This window comes from Anolis sagrei, chromosome 3 (assembly GCF_037176765.1).
Source record: "Anolis sagrei isolate rAnoSag1 chromosome 3, rAnoSag1.mat, whole genome shotgun sequence".
NCBI classification, from domain to species: domain Eukaryota; kingdom Metazoa; phylum Chordata; class Lepidosauria; order Squamata; family Dactyloidae; genus Anolis; species Anolis sagrei.
The window spans coordinates 214,394,078-214,413,223 of NC_090023.1; the positions used below are offsets into that span (position 1 = coordinate 214,394,078).

Below are 19,146 nucleotides of genomic sequence, written 5' to 3' on the forward strand. Positions count from 1 at the left end.
CCTATTCTACTGCAAGCCTTTACTTCTGATTTCTGACTTTACATCTTTGTATGCGCTGTGTGCTTTGAGATCTCTCTCTGCGTGTGTGTCAGGAGAGATGTAGCGTTTGGTGGTTTTCCCCTCTAGAACATTAGAAGAGATGGTTGTTAGAGTAGCTCAGACCTAGTTCTTTACCATTAAGAAATCCGGTTCTTATTTATGTAAATAAACCTTTTGTGACTTGAAAAGAAGACTCTGCATCTTTGCCCAGCCTAAGCTCTAAATTCTTTATAGCCACATAACACGGCACTTCACGTTCTGCTTGCTGTGAGCTGATTGCTCAACTATAGGTATCCTGTTTGTATTTTGGATGTTCTGCTATATTTTTGGGTAGTTTTTCCTAACAATATGTTCTATGTTCACTCTCGGTGAGTGATTTTGCCTGTCCTTTTTCTATCAGTGCCTTAACTGCATTTCAAAATACTCAGCTGAATAAAGTTGCTGTGATTGTAGAAATTTGAGGAGTGGGGCACTTTTATTTGGGGGGCGGGCACTGTCATCAATTTATACATACACATAGCATGTAGCCGGGGGGGGGGGGCTTGAGGGGCTTCAGCCCCCCCCCCCCCAAATTCTCATGGTGGTCCGCGAGAAGGCCTTACTGGTGCATTATTTAAACTGTTATGTTTATTCATATCATGATCTGATCACCATACTCAATATATCCCGTATGGTTGGGGGTATTGGGGTAATGATACAAAAGGTTTGCTAGGGTAGACCCTCTTTCACTCAGACTCAGCCCCCCCCCCCCCCCGAATCAAACTCAGCCACCCCCACCCTCACCCCCCCCCCAAATCAAAATCCTGGCTACGGGCCTGATGTATGTTGAGCTTGAACATGCATGGTTAGGAGAAGGGAGAATGGTTCTTGCCTAAAGCTATTCAGCTCTAGAATATTCTCGCTGTGGCTCTGCCCACAAGCAAGATCCAGGTTTGTGAAGTACAAAGTCCACAAGAAGTACATTAAATTTCTATTTGGTTTTAAACATGATTTGCATAAATCAAGATCTGGCTGGCTACGTTCACCAGCTTTTTCCACATATCACTAATGAGCCCATTTAAATTATCCTAAAAATGCCTCAGATTACCTTGAGGCTCATCTGCTTCTTCCTAGTTCAACTTAATTTCCTCCTCCGTGACTTAAACAAATCCAAAACCAAAGAGACTTCAACTATGCTGAGCTAGAAGAGCTCAACTACATAAACAAGACCTTTGTTGCACAATGCAACCAGACTGGTTTACTGACCAATGCTTTTGAAGAACTGAACATGTGGCTGGACTAAAATATGCAGCACCTTTGTCGCTTTCTTATCAGAGATTTTATGAGACTCTGCAATAAAACAATTAAAAATTAACCATGCAGCATTCAGTCCCAATGGCTTCCTGCTGGATGTACGGCCCCCTGCTCTCAATTTGACATTTCCTTATTTTTCTGTTCTCCTAGGGATTGGGCATTTAATATTGATAAGGTGAAATAATATAATAATAGCTTCTAAGCAATATGCAAACCCAGCGGTGTCCACCGGTTCAAAACAGTGGCTTATAACAATATGCTAAAAATTACCATAGGCAAGATATTCTGTTTTATCTCTGGTACAGAAAAGATAATTAAAACCTTCATTTGCTTTCTAAAGGCAACAGTTTGTTACAATTTATACATGAATAAAGGTATAGATTTGAAGTATAAAGCTAAAAGAAAATTAAACCATCTCACATTCTTTCTATCCATATCCCTTGGTACTTGAAAAATAGTTAGCCCAATATTAATGGATTTCCCACAAATATTAAAAATTGTATTGTCGAAGGCTTTCATGGCTTGAATCACTGGGTTGTTGTAGGTTTTTCGGTCTATATGGCCATGTTCTAGAAGCATTCTCTCCTGATGTTTCACCTGCATCTGTGGCAAGCATCCTCTGAGGTTGTGAGGTGTCATATAGCTCGAAAAACCTACAACCCAATAGTATAAATCTTAATTCAACAGCCCAGTTCCAGAGTAATTTGTTGTTGTTGTTTTGTTGTTGTTGTATGCCTTCAAGTCGTTTCCTCAGTTAAGTCATTCTGGCTTCTTGTGAAAGTTCACGTTTGATTTGCTCTATAACCCCTTTTATCTTTTTAGCACTCCATAGTGTTCTCTCCTCTGCTATATTTCAAATGAGCTGATTCTCTATCAGTTTTCTTCATTGTCCAGCATTCATAACCACACAAGGAAATACTATCATGTAGATTCTGATTTTGTGATTTAATTATAAATTTGTACACATGACAATGTTACCTAGTTCCTTCATAACTGCCTTAGCTTTGTTCTGATTTTTGGACTATACTTTCCATTTTGATTAATGACTGGGCCACGGTGTAAAAACTCTTGTAACTATTTTGATGTTTTGATCACCCACTATAGTTATGTAAAGCCCTTGTGGTTGTTGTTCTTGTTTTTTTATATATATGCAAACAGTACCATTAAAGTCTTGTGTGGTTTCCGGGCTGTATGACCATGTTCTAGCAGCATTTTCCTCTGACGTTTCGGCTGCATCTGTAGCTGGCATCTTCAGAGGATCTCTGAAGATCCTCTGATCCTTTGAAGATGCCAGCCACAGATGCAGGCAAAATGTCAGGAGAAGATGCTGCTAAAACATGGCCATACAGCCCGGAAACCACTCAACACTCCAGCTGTGAAAGCCTTTGACAATACAGTACCATTAAACCTACTACTTTCTACTAGTAATATGGCATCATCTGCATATCCTAAATTATATACCACTTCGATTCTTTACATTAAATTGCTCTTATGCCTATGAATTACTTAGTAAATGAGACATTAGCTACCATAACATGAGGAAATGTATTGAGGGGTTGCAGCATTAGGAAGGTTGAGAACCACTGCTGTAATAGAAACAGGAAGTAAAGAAAACATTCTGGCATTTAGCAATGGCCTTTTTACACATTCATGCTTTAGAAGGGGAGTCATACTGATAAAACTCTCCAGTGGCCTCAACAGGGGGGTTGAAGAACTGTGTAAGATTCTATGTCTTTTTAATGAAGACCGTTTTCACTGGCATCAGCACTTTCATTTTATTCTAAAGTTCATCTTTGATATCAAAATTAATTAGATAAAATGCCCCAGCAGGAATGTTTTCAAAGAGCCCCCCCCCCCCCCATAACAGCAAAGGGATAAGAATAGATGAGGATGTCTATTGAAAAAAAATGCCTTCATCCGTAACAGCTCTGGCACCATGCAGACTCTTTTTGCAATCGTTCTCTGTACTGCCTTAAGGACTGACGTAAGACACTAAACTTTTTGTGAAAAGCAAACAAACTCAGGAAACTTCCAATAAAAAATAATGTTTGAAAAATGCAGATATATCATTTTACTCTTCCAGTCAGCTTGTTTGTATGCCACAACTGTACTTTAAAAATAGTTTTGGTTAGGTATTATACATTTAAAAATACAGTGGAACTGAATTTTATGAATTAATATATTCCATGAAATTATTTTATTATACTGTGATCAATGTAATAATCACAATTGTACATTTTTATTACAGAATTATTAAACAATCTCAGAGTACTAAAATGAAACAGCTTCTTATAGTAAAAACAATGTCTTTGTTCTTTATAATCTTACAGGTAAAGGTAAAGGTTTCCCCTGACATTAAGTCTAGTTGAGTTCAACTCTTGGAGATGGTGCTCATCTCAATTTCTAAGCCAAAGAGCCAGCATTGTCCTTAGATGCCTCCAAGGTCATGTGTCCAGCATCACTGCATGGAGCACCATTACCTTCCCGCTGAAGTAGTAACAATGGGAGCCTCACCCCGTCTGCAGATTTGAACAGCCGACCTTCCGATCAACAATTAGCGGTTTAATCCGCTGTGCCACCATGGCCCCCACATTCTTCCTACAATGGGCAAAAAACAACAGCCAGACATGGTAAGAAGAGTCACATCTGGCTGTATACCTAAACAGTAGTTTTCCAAGTCGTGATCATGATGCTGATACCAACTTAAGGAATTCAATTCCTGAAGATAATTAATTATATCTTAGTTCTCCTAATTTCAAAGATACTTGGCAATCGAGACTTTCTGCAGCCATACAATCTCCCAATCTTATTGAGAAATAAATGCAATTGTGTTTATTATGTCAGATCTGTGATTGTCTTGGCAAGAATTTTAATACTTATAACTAAGATTATAACCTCCTGCCCCGGTGGTGCAGCAGGCTAAACTGCTGAGCTGTTGAACTTGCTGACTGAAAGGTTGGTGGTTCAAGTCCAGGGAGCGAGGTGAGATGCCGTTGTTACCCACAGCTTCTGCCAACCTAGCAGTTTGAAAACATGCAAATGTGAGTAGATCAATAAGTACTGCTTCAGCGGGAAGGTAACAGTGCTTCATGCAGCCATGGTGGCCACATGACCTAGGAGGTGTCTACGGACAATGCCGGCTCTTCAGCTTCTAAATGGAGATGAGCACCACGCCACAGGGTTGGACTTGACTAGACTTAATGTCAGGGGAAACTTTTACCCTTTTAGGTAGGATGCCTCAAATATGAGTCTAACGTACAATTTTAGGCTTTCTGCAAGGAATATTCCATGCATGACAATCTCTTGAGCAAAATTCACAAGGTGCTTCTATAAATATGCTGCCTGCACATTTGGTTCCATAATTGGAAATATATCAGTATTATTTTCTCTCTGTCCCACACCCACAGATCTGTTAAAAGGGTATGTTGCTTATCTTCTCATATTGGAAATTTTAGACACAGTTCAAGATACAACATTTTGTAGAATGTGTGGCTCACCTACTCTTACTTAACTCCAAGTCAGCTTTCACCACTGAATATGCCAATCACAGCTGATGAGCTGAGGAGTCCAATAACACTGGCCTGGCCACAAAAACTCCTCCCTTATCCTACAGCCTTCCCTAGCTCAGAACAGTTTTCCTCTTCTAGTATTTAGTCCACATACTTTCCCAAATGCATTCAATTTGTTTCCAATCCCAACTATAGTAATCTTGCATCATATATGTTTAGTGTGGAACAGTCCAAAGTCAAAAGTCTGAAACTTCCAATGAACTACTGCTAGCTGGAGTTGTTTACTAAGCTGTAACAGTGAACAGGGAGGTCTTTTTATGCAATTTCTTTTAAGAAGGATAGATCTAAAGGTATCATTCATGTAGCCCTAATGATATCATTCATGAATTTCCAATCTCCCCATTTGCAAATTATTTCAGTCAGTGCAACCAGCAACAAAATTGTGACCATGAGCAGTATATATTTTAGCTGGAAATTTAACAGTGCTCTTAAGCCAGTGGTTCTCAGCTTGTGGGTCCTCAGATGTTTTGACCCACAACTCCCTGAAATCCCAGCCAATTTACCACCTGTTAGGAGTTGAAGGCCAAACATCTGTCTTAAGCAAGAGATTTTAGGCCGGGGGATGAAATCATGGAACCTTTTGAGATGATATTGCATGGCACCTCCCATCAAATTACCCAGATGTTGTGTATTTTGGTCCAGCGTCTCAATGGTAATATGATTCTCATCTTACTTTAGTGAAATAAGCAGCACAAAGCATTCATTCCATTATTTTGCTCCTCGGAAACCATAATATTGCTTGATTCCTTCTATAGCATTTTTAAAAATCTGGTTTTCATTATGAGACTGCAAAGTTCAGCAGCATCCTTTGGACCCACAGCATCCTGATGGAGTTTTTGTAGTGCCTTTGGCCTCCATCTGCTCCACAAATTTAAATGGGTCTTCAATCTTCTGCTGTTAAAAAATGAAACAGTGTTAAGTGGGGAAGACAGTGGTGAGATTTACTACAGAGCCCTCTGTCATTTTGTTTAGTTCCTATGTTCTGTGTATATTGTTTTATATGCTTTGATGTTTTATTTTAATGTTATGTTGCTTATTGTATTACAATTTGTATTGTTATATTGTAATTCTTGTTTGGGCTTGGCTCCATGTAAGCCGCTCCGAGTCCCCATTGGGGAGATGGTGGCAGGGTACAAATAAAGTTTATTATTATTATTAGTCAGAAAGGATATGAGACTAGGAAGAAAAATACAACTCCATTTGTTGGAATATTACTTGCAGCTCAAGGGCGAATGGGGGATCTAGAATCCTAGGAACCTGCTATTCATGGAAAATTGTGCATTTATTTCATAGAATAATAGAGTTGGAAGAGACCTCATGGGCCATCTAGCCCAACCCCTGCCATGCAGGAAAAACACAATCAAAGTACCCCTGACAGATGTAAGTCTGCTGTTCTTCAAAAAGAGAAAAAATAACTTCACATGAAGCCTGTAAGGTAGATTACACAGAATAATTACACAGATTCAGAGCCCAAAGATAGTACCAAAAATCAACAACAACTTTTTATTATGGTCCAAAGACCCTTATTGCACCATTGGTATACAAGGTATGCAGGTAGTACCACAAGACAAAACTTCCAGGTTGCATGGTAACATTGTTGTCCTTTTTTGGGTACAGCAAAGGACAACCACAAGTAATGCTGTAGCCAATGACTCAACTGGACTCAAGTTGAAAGACTGTTCAGCTATTGACATCCTCAGACGTAAAGGAAAAGCCTTAAGTTATACCACACGTATTATAGGAACATGAAATGGTAAACACATGAATCAGGGGAAGTTAGACATAAAAATAAATCATATATACATTGGGCTGAGCAAGATAAAGTGGATACATATAAGACATCATGACAACTACAGAAAATTACAATACAAAAGAAATGTGGTTGCATTAATATTGAGGAGAGATGTAGCAAAATCAGCCAAAGGATATAATGTAAAGCCTGACCAAATAATATAAATAACACTTCAGGGAAAACCCATCAATTTAGCCATAATCCAGGTTTATGATGCAACTACAAGGGAAGAAAATTTAAAAAAAAACAACAACTGTGCTCGAGTCTATTAGGAAACCAATCACACACGTTAAAATAAGACTTCTTGTTAAGCATAGATGGTTGGGATGCAAGAGTAAAAGAGCTGAATCAGACTTAAGGCCAAGAGGTATTTCATTACAAACACATTCTTCAAGTGACCAAAGAGCCAGGTGCATATGTGAATATCTCATGATGATCAATATGGAAACTAAACAGATTACATAATTGGAAGCAAAAGATGGAGAAGCTCCACTCTCTCTGCAAAAGCAAGACCTGAGAAGAGTCGTTGATAAAAGGGTGACTATGCGGTCTCTTATTCAAAGGTCACTATACGTCAGAATTACCTTGACAGCTAATTTGAGAATTATTCCATTATAATCCATAATATTGATCCATAATATTCAGTCCTAGAGCATGTTTATATACCAAGTATACAGTCAGTGCTTGCCTCCTCAAACTTCTACTACATGATTTATTTTTATTTTTATTACCATTACCATTGTTTCCACTAGGCTGAAATTATTTTTACTTTCTCTTGTTAGCATTTATCCCAGGCATGGGCAAACTTGGGCCCTCCAGGTGTTGTGGACTTCAAGGCAATTATGGGAGTTGAAGTCCCAAACACCTAGAGGGCTGAAGTTTGCCCATGCCTAATTTATCCTGACTATTAAAGAGCATCAGAATCACCAACAAATCATGAAATGGCACAACAGGAAAATAATAGATGTCCATTAGATGGTGCTGTTGTGTATTTTAAAACTGTTGAGGGACAGAACTACTCCCATATCATGTTAAACTGAGAATCATATCAAAGTCACTTCTACAGGATAGGAGGAGAAGTCTGAGCAAATTCTGATCAGAATTACATTAGATTGGAAAAGGCTAAAAAAATCCAACTACACAGAGGATCAGGAGGCAAAGAGGGCTGGTTGGGTATAAAATATTTTGTAAAAAGGAGCTTCACTGTCATTACTTGTTCACTGAAGTATCCCTATACGTGTTAGTACCACCATGTTTATTACGCTTGTCCCAATAGGTAGCCATCAAATATGTGGTCAGCAAGTACCCTCATACAGGTTTGAAGGTTTGGACAGTGAAGCTTTGTTGCTAATAGGGACTGGGAGTCCAGATGGGGCTCTGAGCACATGTCATCCTTGCTAGCACTGCCATCCTTACTACACCAGTCCTATCCCAATATATATTGGGATCTGGATCTGGCAATTCACATCACTAATAATAACACTATGTAACAAAATTTGAAATAAATTCTGTTCCTGGTTTGAAAGTGTTATTTTCTGTTTAAGTGTGTGGTAACCCAAATGTGCCATTTTAAACATTTCATATGTCAATTTTAACCTTTTGTGCAGATCACAAAAAACATTTTTTTGCAGTTTAATAAACCTTTCCCCCATGTTTTCATGATAGAACCAATTAGGAAATGACATTCATAATCCAAAAACAAAAATCATGTTGCATAGTGCAATTGTAATTTAACATGCTTCACAAAGACCAACTATCGCCTCCACCATAATCAGCTAAATCACATCAGGTGCTATGGGTTCTGGCATTTGCCCAAGCACACTGACACTGACAGAAATTTGGAAGAGTGCATAATTTAGACTTGGAAATTAGCCTGGCAAATGGGTTAAGACACAAGCCCCAGTACATTGCTGATTCAGTAAGAGTTTAAAAGCACACAGCTATACTAGAATTAAGCAAAACAAAACAATCAAGACTGAGAGCTGGAATAATGTATGATCCAAATCGTGACTCTGTTTCAGCCATGGCAATGTACTATGATGTAGGTTAATTATTGAAATGGGACTCTCAGAATCCCCCAGCCAGACTGCTTGAACAGTATAGCCTTAGTACCATGCTAGCTTCAGGTGTGCACTTACAGTAGATCAAGTCAGTTGCCATTTTGCTATCTACTAATCTAATGTGGAACACACTGCTGCAATTCATATAGCACTATGTAACACTATGTAGGAGCCCCCAGTGGCACAGCAGGTTAAACCGCTGAGCTGCTGAACTTGCTGATTGAAAAGTTGGTGGTTCGAATCCAGGGAGTGGGGTGAGCTCCTGCTGTTAGCCCCAGCTTCTGCCAACCTAGCAGTTTGAAAACATGCAAATGTGAGTCGATCAATAGGTACCACTTTGGTGGGAAGGTAACGGTGTTCCATGCAGTCATGCTGCCCACATGACCTTGGAGGCATCTAGGGACAACTCCGGCTTTTTGGCTAAGAGATGGAGATGAACACCACCCCTCAGAGTTGGACATGACTGAAATTAATGTCAAGGGGAAACCTTTACCTTTTTTAATGTAACACTATTTTTGTTACTGGGTTATAAATATCATTTCCTAATTGGTTCTATCATAAAAACATGGGGAAAGTTTATTAACTGCAAAAACTTTGTTTTTGTTTGATATCATGAAGCACATTTTGCTATGGTTTTTCAATGAATATCTGATAAGAGTCTCAACCAATTCAACATAGTTTGTGGTAGCCATGAAAACAAAGTTTCTGGAGTATAACAGCTTCTTTTAAAATAAGTACCGCACAATTAAATAGGAAATAATACTTTTAAACCAGTAACAGAATTTTTTTTCAAATTTTGTTATATAGTGTAATGTTTGATTGCTCTTTTAATCAAAAGATATCAAGTTGTGATTCCAGAATAAACTGATTATGAATGTCACTCCTGAGAAGTAAGAGAAACCGAGAGAGAGAAATAAAGTGTCCTTGGCATTTAATTCAAGTCCTGCTGCAATTTCAGCTATCTGAAAACTAAAAACAAGGTTAGAAAACTTGGTTAGAAAAATAAAAAAAAACTATATAACTACAAGGCCAAACACAACAAGCCAAGGAACAGAATTACAACCGTTGCAATAGTTTTTGGCATTTGAGGACTTCTGACAGAATTTTCATTTGTAATAAAACATATTTGTGCAGAAAGGCATTTTTTTAGTTATACAAATTATACTTTTATGGGTGTGAATCAAAGTCCCTAAATATGAAATCATTGAAAAGTGTGTGAAAGCTCTCACCATAGGAAGAGGTTTTAAAAATTCTCTTTGCAAGAACAAAAAAAGGCAGAGTTATGTCCTTAGCCTTTTCCTTTCTGAGTCATTACCTCATAGAGAGGAACATCACTGTATTAACATGGGCAGGTGCCAAACTCTGAGCCTGGCAGTTTTTCCTCTCTCCTCCATTATCTTTTTTTTTTTTTTTTGTAGCAAGCAGATACAGAGGAGAACCATCCATTCACCAAAAGCGTCTAGTCCTGATTCTGTTATGAAAGGTACCACTATGTTGTTCTTGCATTTTGCAGTCTTACTGATTTCATGACCTCAATGAGACAGCTAAAGATTGAACATGAGGATAAAGAACAGAAATCAACAACTCAGAAGTTGCTTTACACAACACAAGTTTTGGGCCATTGGGCTCAGACCTGTTTGCACTGAAAACATTTCTTCAGAGTCTCCAAAAGAACTTGAAGAAGAGAAAGAGTTAATCCAACTTTACTGTAAACCTCTCCTTGGGCTCTGAGGCTTATCTTGGAAATACTGCTTATGACCCTGGCTTCTTCTCTCCTCCCTATCGCACACCATTAGGCACAATGTTATCCTCTCTAGGACACACAGCTGTTTGCTTTCATCAGGGGAATCCAGAGTAGGGAATACACTTCTTGTAGATAAACCAGTTTCAAAACAGGGTCACGGCTGAAGGGTTAAGATCAAGATCCAGTTAAGTTTGTTAGACGTGCAGAAAAGGCCCTTGAGAACCCAAAGCATTAAGGCTTTGAATTTGTCATTATACCATGTTACAGAGTTCCTCTTTTTTCATGCACATGTACTTTCTGCACATGTATCAATTCCTGCAATCGCTTTCCAGATTAATCTAAAGCTTATCCACATGTCACTCTGTCATCATAAAGAAGCTATCCATGTGATCATTTCAAAGATGAAATACTTTCACGAGGCTGAGTCCCCCCAGGGAGATAGGGCAGAATATAAACAAATTATTATTATTATTATTATTATTATTATTATTATTATTATTATTCTGCTGCCGCTGCTGCTGCTACTGCTGCAGCTGCTTTGGATATTCTGGATGATGTAGTCCAAAGAAGCAATTCTTCCAAGCTGCATGTTCTTGGAAAGGCTAGTTTGAGATGCAATATCATTGCTACAGACTCTAACTAACCTTTTGTTTCCCAGCATGGCATCCTTTTTGACTAGGTTGCTTCTTCTCCAATGGTTGGATCAGGAACTTTGCAGAAAATCTGGAGTTCTGCAGAATAGCTGCTGTCTCCTCATCAACATTCACAATTTCTCCTTGCTTAAGGAAGGAGAAAGAAAGGAAATGCACAGAAGAAGTTACTGGCTATTCATAATGAGATCAGGTGGATATAAACAGGCATAAGCAAACTTTCTGATACAGGAGCCACACTGTATTTTAAAATTTGACAGATGGGCTGGGCCAGTGGCAGAATTTGGGAAATGTGGTGTAGACAGGGGGAAACTGCAGGGAGAAATAATAAATCAATATATCACTGTATGAACTTTGCTTCTCCTCTGATCTAGTGTCTGTTTTAAATGACAATCAAACCATGGCGATCGCCCACAAAATATCAAATTTGGCTCTGGATAAGTCTAATATAACTTGTATTAATCTTATGAGACAGGAACAGTGACCTGTAAGATCTAACTTTAATGTATAGAACGAGGCATATTTGACATTAATATAAGTCTAGCCAATACAGTGGGCCCGCTGGTGGTGCAGCGTGTTAAACCACTGAGCTGCAGAACTTGCTGACCGAAAGGTTGGCTTTTAGAATCCAGGGAGCAGGGTGAGCTCCCACTGTTACCTACAGCTTTTGCCAGCCTAGCAGTTCAAAAACATTCAAATGTGAGTAGATCAATAGGTACGGCTTCTGTGGGAAAAATAATGGCACTCCATGTAGTCATGCTGGCCCCATGACCTTGGAGGTGTCTATAGACAATAACGGCTCCTCAGCTTAGAAATGGGGATGAGCATCAACCCCCCCCCCTCCAGAGATGGACACAGGTAGACTTAATGTCAGGGGAAACCTTTATCTTTACCTTAGCCAATACAGGAACTCGTTACCACCACCAAGCTACAGCAGTATTATCCACAAGCTCTTTAAAAATTAAATGAGTATGACTATAGTGAAAGGCTGCATTTTTGTTTGCTTTTTTCAGATTCACTTCTCTTGATGTTCGTTATGACAAAGCCCTAAGTCCCAGGCCTGTACCTTGAACCTGTAGTTGACATCAAACTCTAGTTCCTTTTCATGTCCAGTGATTCCTCCTTTGTAAATAACCTCACACCGTTGTGCCGTGGTATCCTTGGGGATCTTGAAGAGGCGAAAAGTAGCAGAAACAAACTGGCAATTGCCTATTAATGAGAGCATAGGGGCTTGCATCATAACTACAGTCAGAGATAAGGCAGTACGATTCACATTTTAGATGTGGGCTATAGAGGTACCAAAGAGGAAAGCAAGATAGGCAGTTTCCAGGATTTCTCATCAAGTACAGCACTGATTTGTGTTTTATGAATTAAGAAGTATTACATTGTCACTGTAGGAAGGAAGCGTAGTTTGAAGCTGATGCAACATTGTAAAACAGCTTTCCGAAACTGGTGCTCTCCTGATGTCTTGAATTAAAACTTCCATAATCTCTGCCCATCACACAACATCCCATTGCACTCAATACAAGACAGAATGGCCTGTTTGACATCACAGTTGTCTGGACTCATTTAGACTGGATTTGCTTATTATTCTTCAAGCAGAAAGTAAGAGACTGAATTTAACTACATGGCACGTGCCTGAAAAAGAACACTGTGAAGCTTGAAGATAAAGAGAAGATGGAATGTCATTTACTATTTACCCAAGCAATAAAAGCTTACATTGGATTGCAGTGAGTTTTCTGGGCTGTATGGCCATGTTCCAGAAGCATTCGCTTCTGACGTTTTGCCCATATCTACGGCAGGCATCCTCAGAGGTTGTGAGATCTGTTGGAAACTAGTCAAGTGAGGTTTATATATCTGGGAATTTTTATCGATGGGGTTTAGAATGCTCTTTAATTCTAGGTGAACTATAAATCCCAGCAACTATAACTCCCAAAAGTCAAGGTTTATTATCCCCAAACTCCACCAGTGTTCAAATTTGGGCATACTAAGCATTTGTGTCAAGTCTGGTCCAAGTCTATCATTGTTTGAGTCCACAGTGCTCTCTGGATGTAGGTGAACTACAACTCCAAAACTCAAGTTCAATGCCCACCAAACCCTTCCAGTATTTTCTGTTGGTCATGGGAGTTCTGTATGCCAAGTTTGGTTCAATTCCATCATTGGTAGAGTTCAGAATGCTCTTTGATTGTAGGCAAACTGTAAATCCCAGCAACGACAACTCCCAAATGACAAAATGAACCCCAACCCACCAGTATACAAATTTGGATGTATTGGGTATTTGTACCAAATTTGGACCAGTGAATGATATTTATATTACAATTCATAACTGTAGCAAAATTACAATTATGAAGTAGCAACAAAAATAATGTTAATGGTTGAGGATCACCACAACATGAGGAACTGTATTAAGAGGTCACGGCATTAGAGAGGTTGAGAACCACTGGTCTAATATCTCCTGGAAGGTCACAATTTTCCATCCCATTACAGTGTTGCATGTCAGACTAATGAACCATGAATGCAAAAATAGTACCATAATTCCCCTGGCACACAAAAATAAAGATAGATAGAAAGACATATAGACAAATAAATAAGAGTTACTGGACACTCTTACACCATAAGTATATGGATATGTCTTACATAGTCCAAGGACCAAATGGTACAGGTGTAGGATGATGTATGCCATGAGAATGACACCACAGGCTGACAGGGGAGGCTAGCTATGCATGATAAGCACCATTCTTACCCACAATACTTTCCAGTTCCTTGTTTCCAAGGGTTATCCGAGAGGCAGTCACCAACCGAGGTGTCTGGAATCCAACTTCCTTGGCAATTTTGTAGAGATCCTTCCACCATAAGGCTCCTGCTAGGCATTCACCTAAAGGTAACACAAGGGCAAAAAGATAATAAAGTGGGCGTTTCCAAATGAGCATGCAAAAATATGTACCTAGGAAAGTAAACTGTACAGAAGAAAATTATGCAGTTCTCCAGATGATGCTGAACTATCACTTTGATCCTTAGGCATTGCTGAAGAATGTTAAGAGTTACAGTTCAACAACGGTCCCTTCCACACAGTTGAATAAAACCCCACATTATCTGCTTTGAATTGGAATATATGGCAGTGTAGACTCAGATAACACAGTTCAAAGCAGATCTTGTGGGATTTTCTGCCTTGATATTCTAGGATATAGGGCTGTGTGGAAAGGCCCAGCATCTAGAGAACTGCCTGATTCTCATCCCTGGTACAGGAGGAGAACCAAGTCCTATCCACCTCCAACATTTTCTAAGGACTACACATGACTTAAAAGCAAGAAGGAATTTACAGTCCTTTGTTGTTTTATCTGATGCTATAGCTTTAGAAAAACTGAAGGTTTCCAAACATAAATATGCATGATTCAAGGATAACAATATGTAAGTACATTTTCCCCGCCATACCTCCCACAAAAGAAGTGTCAAACTGTAGAACAACTTCCCTACATTCTCATACTTGAGGAACATAGGATACCTGGGAGGAAGGAACATTTACATGAAATTCTAAGCACAGATAGGATACTGAGGCAGTTTCCCTACACATAGGTGTGAGTGACAGGGTCCTTCACCCAGGTTAGAATCATAGAATCATAGAATCATAGAATCATAGAGTTGGAAGAGACCTCATGGGCCATCCAGTCCAACCCCCTGCCAAGAAGCAGGAATATTGCATTCAAATCACCCCTGACAAATGGCCATCCAGCCTCTGCTTAAAAGCTTCCAAAGAAGGAGCCTCCACCACACTCCGGGGCAGAGAGTTCCACTGCTGAACGGCTCTCACAGTCAGGAAGTTCTTCCTAATGTTCAGATGGAATCTCCTCTCTTGTAGTTTGAAGCCATTGTTCCGTGTCCTAGTCTCCAAGGAAGCAGAAAACAAGCTTGCTCCCTCCTCCCTGTGGCTTCCTCTCACATATTTATACATGGCTATCATATCTCCTCTCAGCCTTCTCTTTTTCAGGCTAAACATGCCCAGTTCCCTAAGCCGCTCCTCATAGGGCTTGTTCTCCAGACCCTTGATCATTTTAGTCGCCCTCCTCTGGACACTTTCCAGCTTGTCAACATCTCTCTTGAATTGTGGTGCCCAGAATTGGACACAATATTCCAGATGTGGTCTAACCAAAGCAGAATAGAGGGGTAGCATTACTTCCTTAGATCTAGACACTATGCTTCTATTGATGCAGGCCAAAATCCCATTGGCTTTTTTTGCCGCCACATCACATTGTTGGCTCATGTTTAACTTGTTGTCCACGAGGACTCCAAGATCTTTTTCACACGTACTGCTCTCGAGCCAGGCGTCCCCCATTCTGTATCTTTGCATTTCATTTTTTCTGCCAAAGTGGAGTATCTTGCATTTGTCACTGTTGAACTTCATTTTGTTAGTTTTGGCCCATCTCTCTAATCTGTCAAGATCGTTTTGAATTCTGCTCCTGTCCTCTGGACTATTGGCTATCCCTCCCAATTTGGTGTCGTCTGCAAACTTGATGATCATGCCTTCTAGCCCTTCATCTAAGTCATTAATAAAGATGTTGAACAGGACCGGGCCCAGGACGGAACCCTGCGGCACTCCGCTCGTCACTTCTTTCCAAGATGAAGAGGAAGCATTAGTGAGCACTCTCTGTGTTCGTCCACTTAACCAATTACAGATCCACCTCACCGTAGTTTTGCCTAGCCCACATTGGACTAGTTTCCTTGCCAGAAGGTCATGGGGGACCTTGTCGAAGGCCTTACTGAAATCCAGGTACGCTACATCCACGGCATTCCCCGCATCTACCCAGCTTGTAGCTCTATCGAAGAAAGAGATCAGATTAGTCTGGCATGACTTGTTTTTGATAAATCCATGTTGACTATTAGCGATGACTGCATTTGTTTCTAAGTGTTTGCAGACCACTTCCTTAACAATCTTTTCCAGAATCTTGCCCGGTATCGACGTGAGGCTGACCGGACGGTAGTTGTTTGGGTCGTCCTTTTTTCCCTTCTTGAAGATTGGGACCACATTGGCCCTCCTCCAATCTGCTGGAACTTCTCCCGTTCTCCAAGAACTCTCAAAGATGGTTGCCAATGGTTCCGAAATGACTTCCGCTAGTTCCTTCAATACTCTGGGGTGTAGTTGATCTGGCCCTGGGGACTTGAACTCATTAAGAGCGGCCAGGTATTCCTGGACGACTTCTTTCCCAATTTGGGGTTGGATGTCCTCCAATCCCTCATCCACTCCATCTTGCTGAGGTTGAAGACTCTCTTTTTGTGAGAAGACCGAGGCAAAGAAGGCATTAAGTAGTTCTGCCTTTTCCCTATCCCCTGTCAGCATTGCCCCATCTTCTCCTCGAAGAGGTCCTATCGCCTCCTTGTTTTTCCTTTTTCTACTGACATAAGAATAGAAGCCCTTTTTATTGTTTTTAATGTCCCTGGCAAGTCTGAGCTCGTTTTTTGCTTTAGCCTTGCGGACCTTTTCCCTACAGGTGTTTGCTATTTGTTTGAATTCTTCTTTGGTGATTTCTCCCTTTTTCCACTTCTTGTGCATGTCTCTTTTGTGTCTTAGCACAGTTAGAAGTTCTTTGGACATCCATTCTGGCTTCTTTGCACTTGTCCTATTTTTTCTCTTTGTTGGCACGGTTTGCAATTGCGCCTTGAGTATTTCACTCTTGAGAAATTCCCATCCATCCGTAGCTCCCTTGTCTTTTAGTATCTGTGTCCACGGAATGCTGCTCAGCGTTTCCTTCATTTTTTGGAAATCAGCTCTCCTAAAGTCCAAAATGCGGGTTTGACTTGTCTTAGTTTCGGCCTTCCTTTGTACCTCAAATTGCAGGAGCACATGGTCACTTGCCCCTAAGGATCCTACCACTTCGACCGCATCGATCAGGTCCTCCGCATTTGTTAGGATGAGATCAAGAGTAGCCAATCCCCTTGTTGCCTCTTCTACCTTCTGGACCATGAAATTGTCTGCAAGGCAAGCGAGGAATTTGTTGGACCTTGTACTCTTGGCCGAGTTTGTTTTCCAGCAAATATCGGGATAGTTGAAATCGCCCATGACTACTACATCTCTTTTCTGTGCCTGTTTGGTCAACTGTTGGCAGAAGACTTCATCAAGATCTTCCTCCTGGCTTGGGGGTCTGTAGTAGACACCTACAACGACATCTTTTTGAGTCCCAGTTCCCTTGATTCTTATCCAGATGATTTCAAGCTGGTTTCCCAGATTGCTGTCTTGAATTTCTTGTGCAGCATAAGAGTTTTTGACATATAAGGCTACTCCGCCTCCTCTCCCCTTTGTTCGGTTTCTGTGAAAGAGGTTATACCCCTCGATATCTACATTCCAGCGATAGGAGTCATCCCACCAGGTTTCAGTGATGGCTATGATATCATATTTGTGGTGTTGTGCTAGAAGTTGGAGTTCGTCTTGTTTATTTCCCATGCTCTGTGCATTAGTGTAAAGACATGTGAGCCCCTGGGATCTTCCCTTGAGCTGTTTAATTGGTATTATTGTGCTTTTGGTACGTGGTCCTTGTTGTGTTTGTGCAGCCCTCCGTTTAGCCTTCTGGCGATTCCCAGACATTATGGGTAAAGTAGTGTTCGCAAGGCTGTTGTCCCCCTCCCCCGGTGGACCTAGTTTAAAGTGCGTCTAATGAGGTTTGCGAGTCTGTGAGCAAAAAAGTGTTTTCCTACTTGTGTGAGATGCACCCCATCCCTTGCCAGTAGGCCATCCTCCTGGAATAGCAGGCCATGGTCGAGGAAGCCAAAGCGTTCCTCCTGACACCATTTTCTAAGCCAGTCATTGACCTGTACTATTTTTCGGGCTCTTGTGGGTCCGTGTCTTACAACAGGGAGGAGGGATGAAAAGACCACCTGTACATTACATTCTTTTAGCATTGCTCCTAGAGCTCGAAAATCATTTGTGATCTTTTGAAACGTATGCCTTGCAGTATCATTGGTTCCTACATGAATCAACATGAGGGGAGGACGGTGATAGGGCTTGAGGAGCCTGGTGAGCCTCTGAGTGATATGGTGTATTTTTGCCCCCGGTAGGCAGCATATTTCTCGAGCCATCCCATCCGGTCTGGAAATGACAGCTTCCGTTCCTCTAAGGAGGGAGTCGCCTACTACCAAGACCTGTTTACTTTCAGGAATGACAGCGCCCCTTTTGTGCAATGTAGTGTGTAGGTCTCCAGAAAAGTGATCCTGTTGGTGTGAATTGTGTAGGTGAAAAGTGTTGTCCTCCTCCTCGACATCCCCGGTGCATTCGTCAAGGACAATCCATTGAGATTCGTCCGAGAGCCTATGGTTCTCCTGTATGTGTTCCTGTTGCTCCTGATCTATGGTTGGGGATGGTACACCTGCAGGATTGTGCAAGTGTGAATGTTGTGAAGTGTTGTCCCAGTCAGGGCTGTCCCCCGCACACTGATCAAGGATGAGCCACTGATCAGTATCTAAGCCATTCTGGTCTTCCCCAATATGTTGTGTTTCTTGGTCAGGTGCTAGTTGTGTGAGAATTTGGAATCTATTGTGTAACTACAGCTGAGCAGAGGTATTCTGAGGAGGCTTCTGGGTCCTATGTGTCCTTCTAAGGGTGACATTTCTCCAAGCCTGAGGGTTGTCCACATCTGAGGTGCTGTTCTGTTGAGCCTCCCCGTAATGTTGATGTGATATGGGCTGCGTGTCTAGGCCAGTGTGGTGTGTGGTATCTAAGAAGAGCTCAAGTTCCTGAATGTCCTTAAGGGTCTTAATACGGTCCTCGAGTTGTCGTATCCTGTGTTCCATGTGAGTGATCTGTGTACACTTGGGGCAGATGTAATTGAGTAATTGTAGTGTGAAAAAGCTGAACATGCCACAGCTAGTGCATGAGATGGGAAGTTTTCGTGTTTGTTCCATCTGGAGGTTGCTAATGCTCTTGGTGTGTGTTTGATGTTGTTGTCTGTATGCAGGGGTGAAAGTATAGGTTACTGAGTGTACTCAGGAAGCCCCGCCTCTCAAAGAAAGCAGC

The 19,146-nt window shown here is 40.8% G+C and overlaps 1 protein-coding gene across 1 annotated transcript in view; it reads right to left on the reverse strand.

Moving 5' to 3' along the window:
- Positions 1–3,357: 3,357 nt before the first annotated feature.
- AS3MT (arsenite methyltransferase) overlaps positions 3,358–19,146 on the reverse strand; it is a 29,828-nt gene continuing 14,039 nt past the window's right edge. Inside the window, exons 8-11 of the mRNA XM_060768306.2 lie at positions 13,891–14,022; positions 12,214–12,356; positions 11,142–11,276; positions 3,358–5,795 (exon numbers count right to left, since the gene is read on the reverse strand). Coding sequence (XP_060624289.2) covers positions 5,697–5,795; positions 11,142–11,276; positions 12,214–12,356; positions 13,891–14,022 — 509 coding nt within the window. The 3' untranslated portion in view covers positions 3,358–5,696. The remainder of the gene's footprint in view (positions 5,796–11,141; positions 11,277–12,213; positions 12,357–13,890; positions 14,023–19,146) is intronic.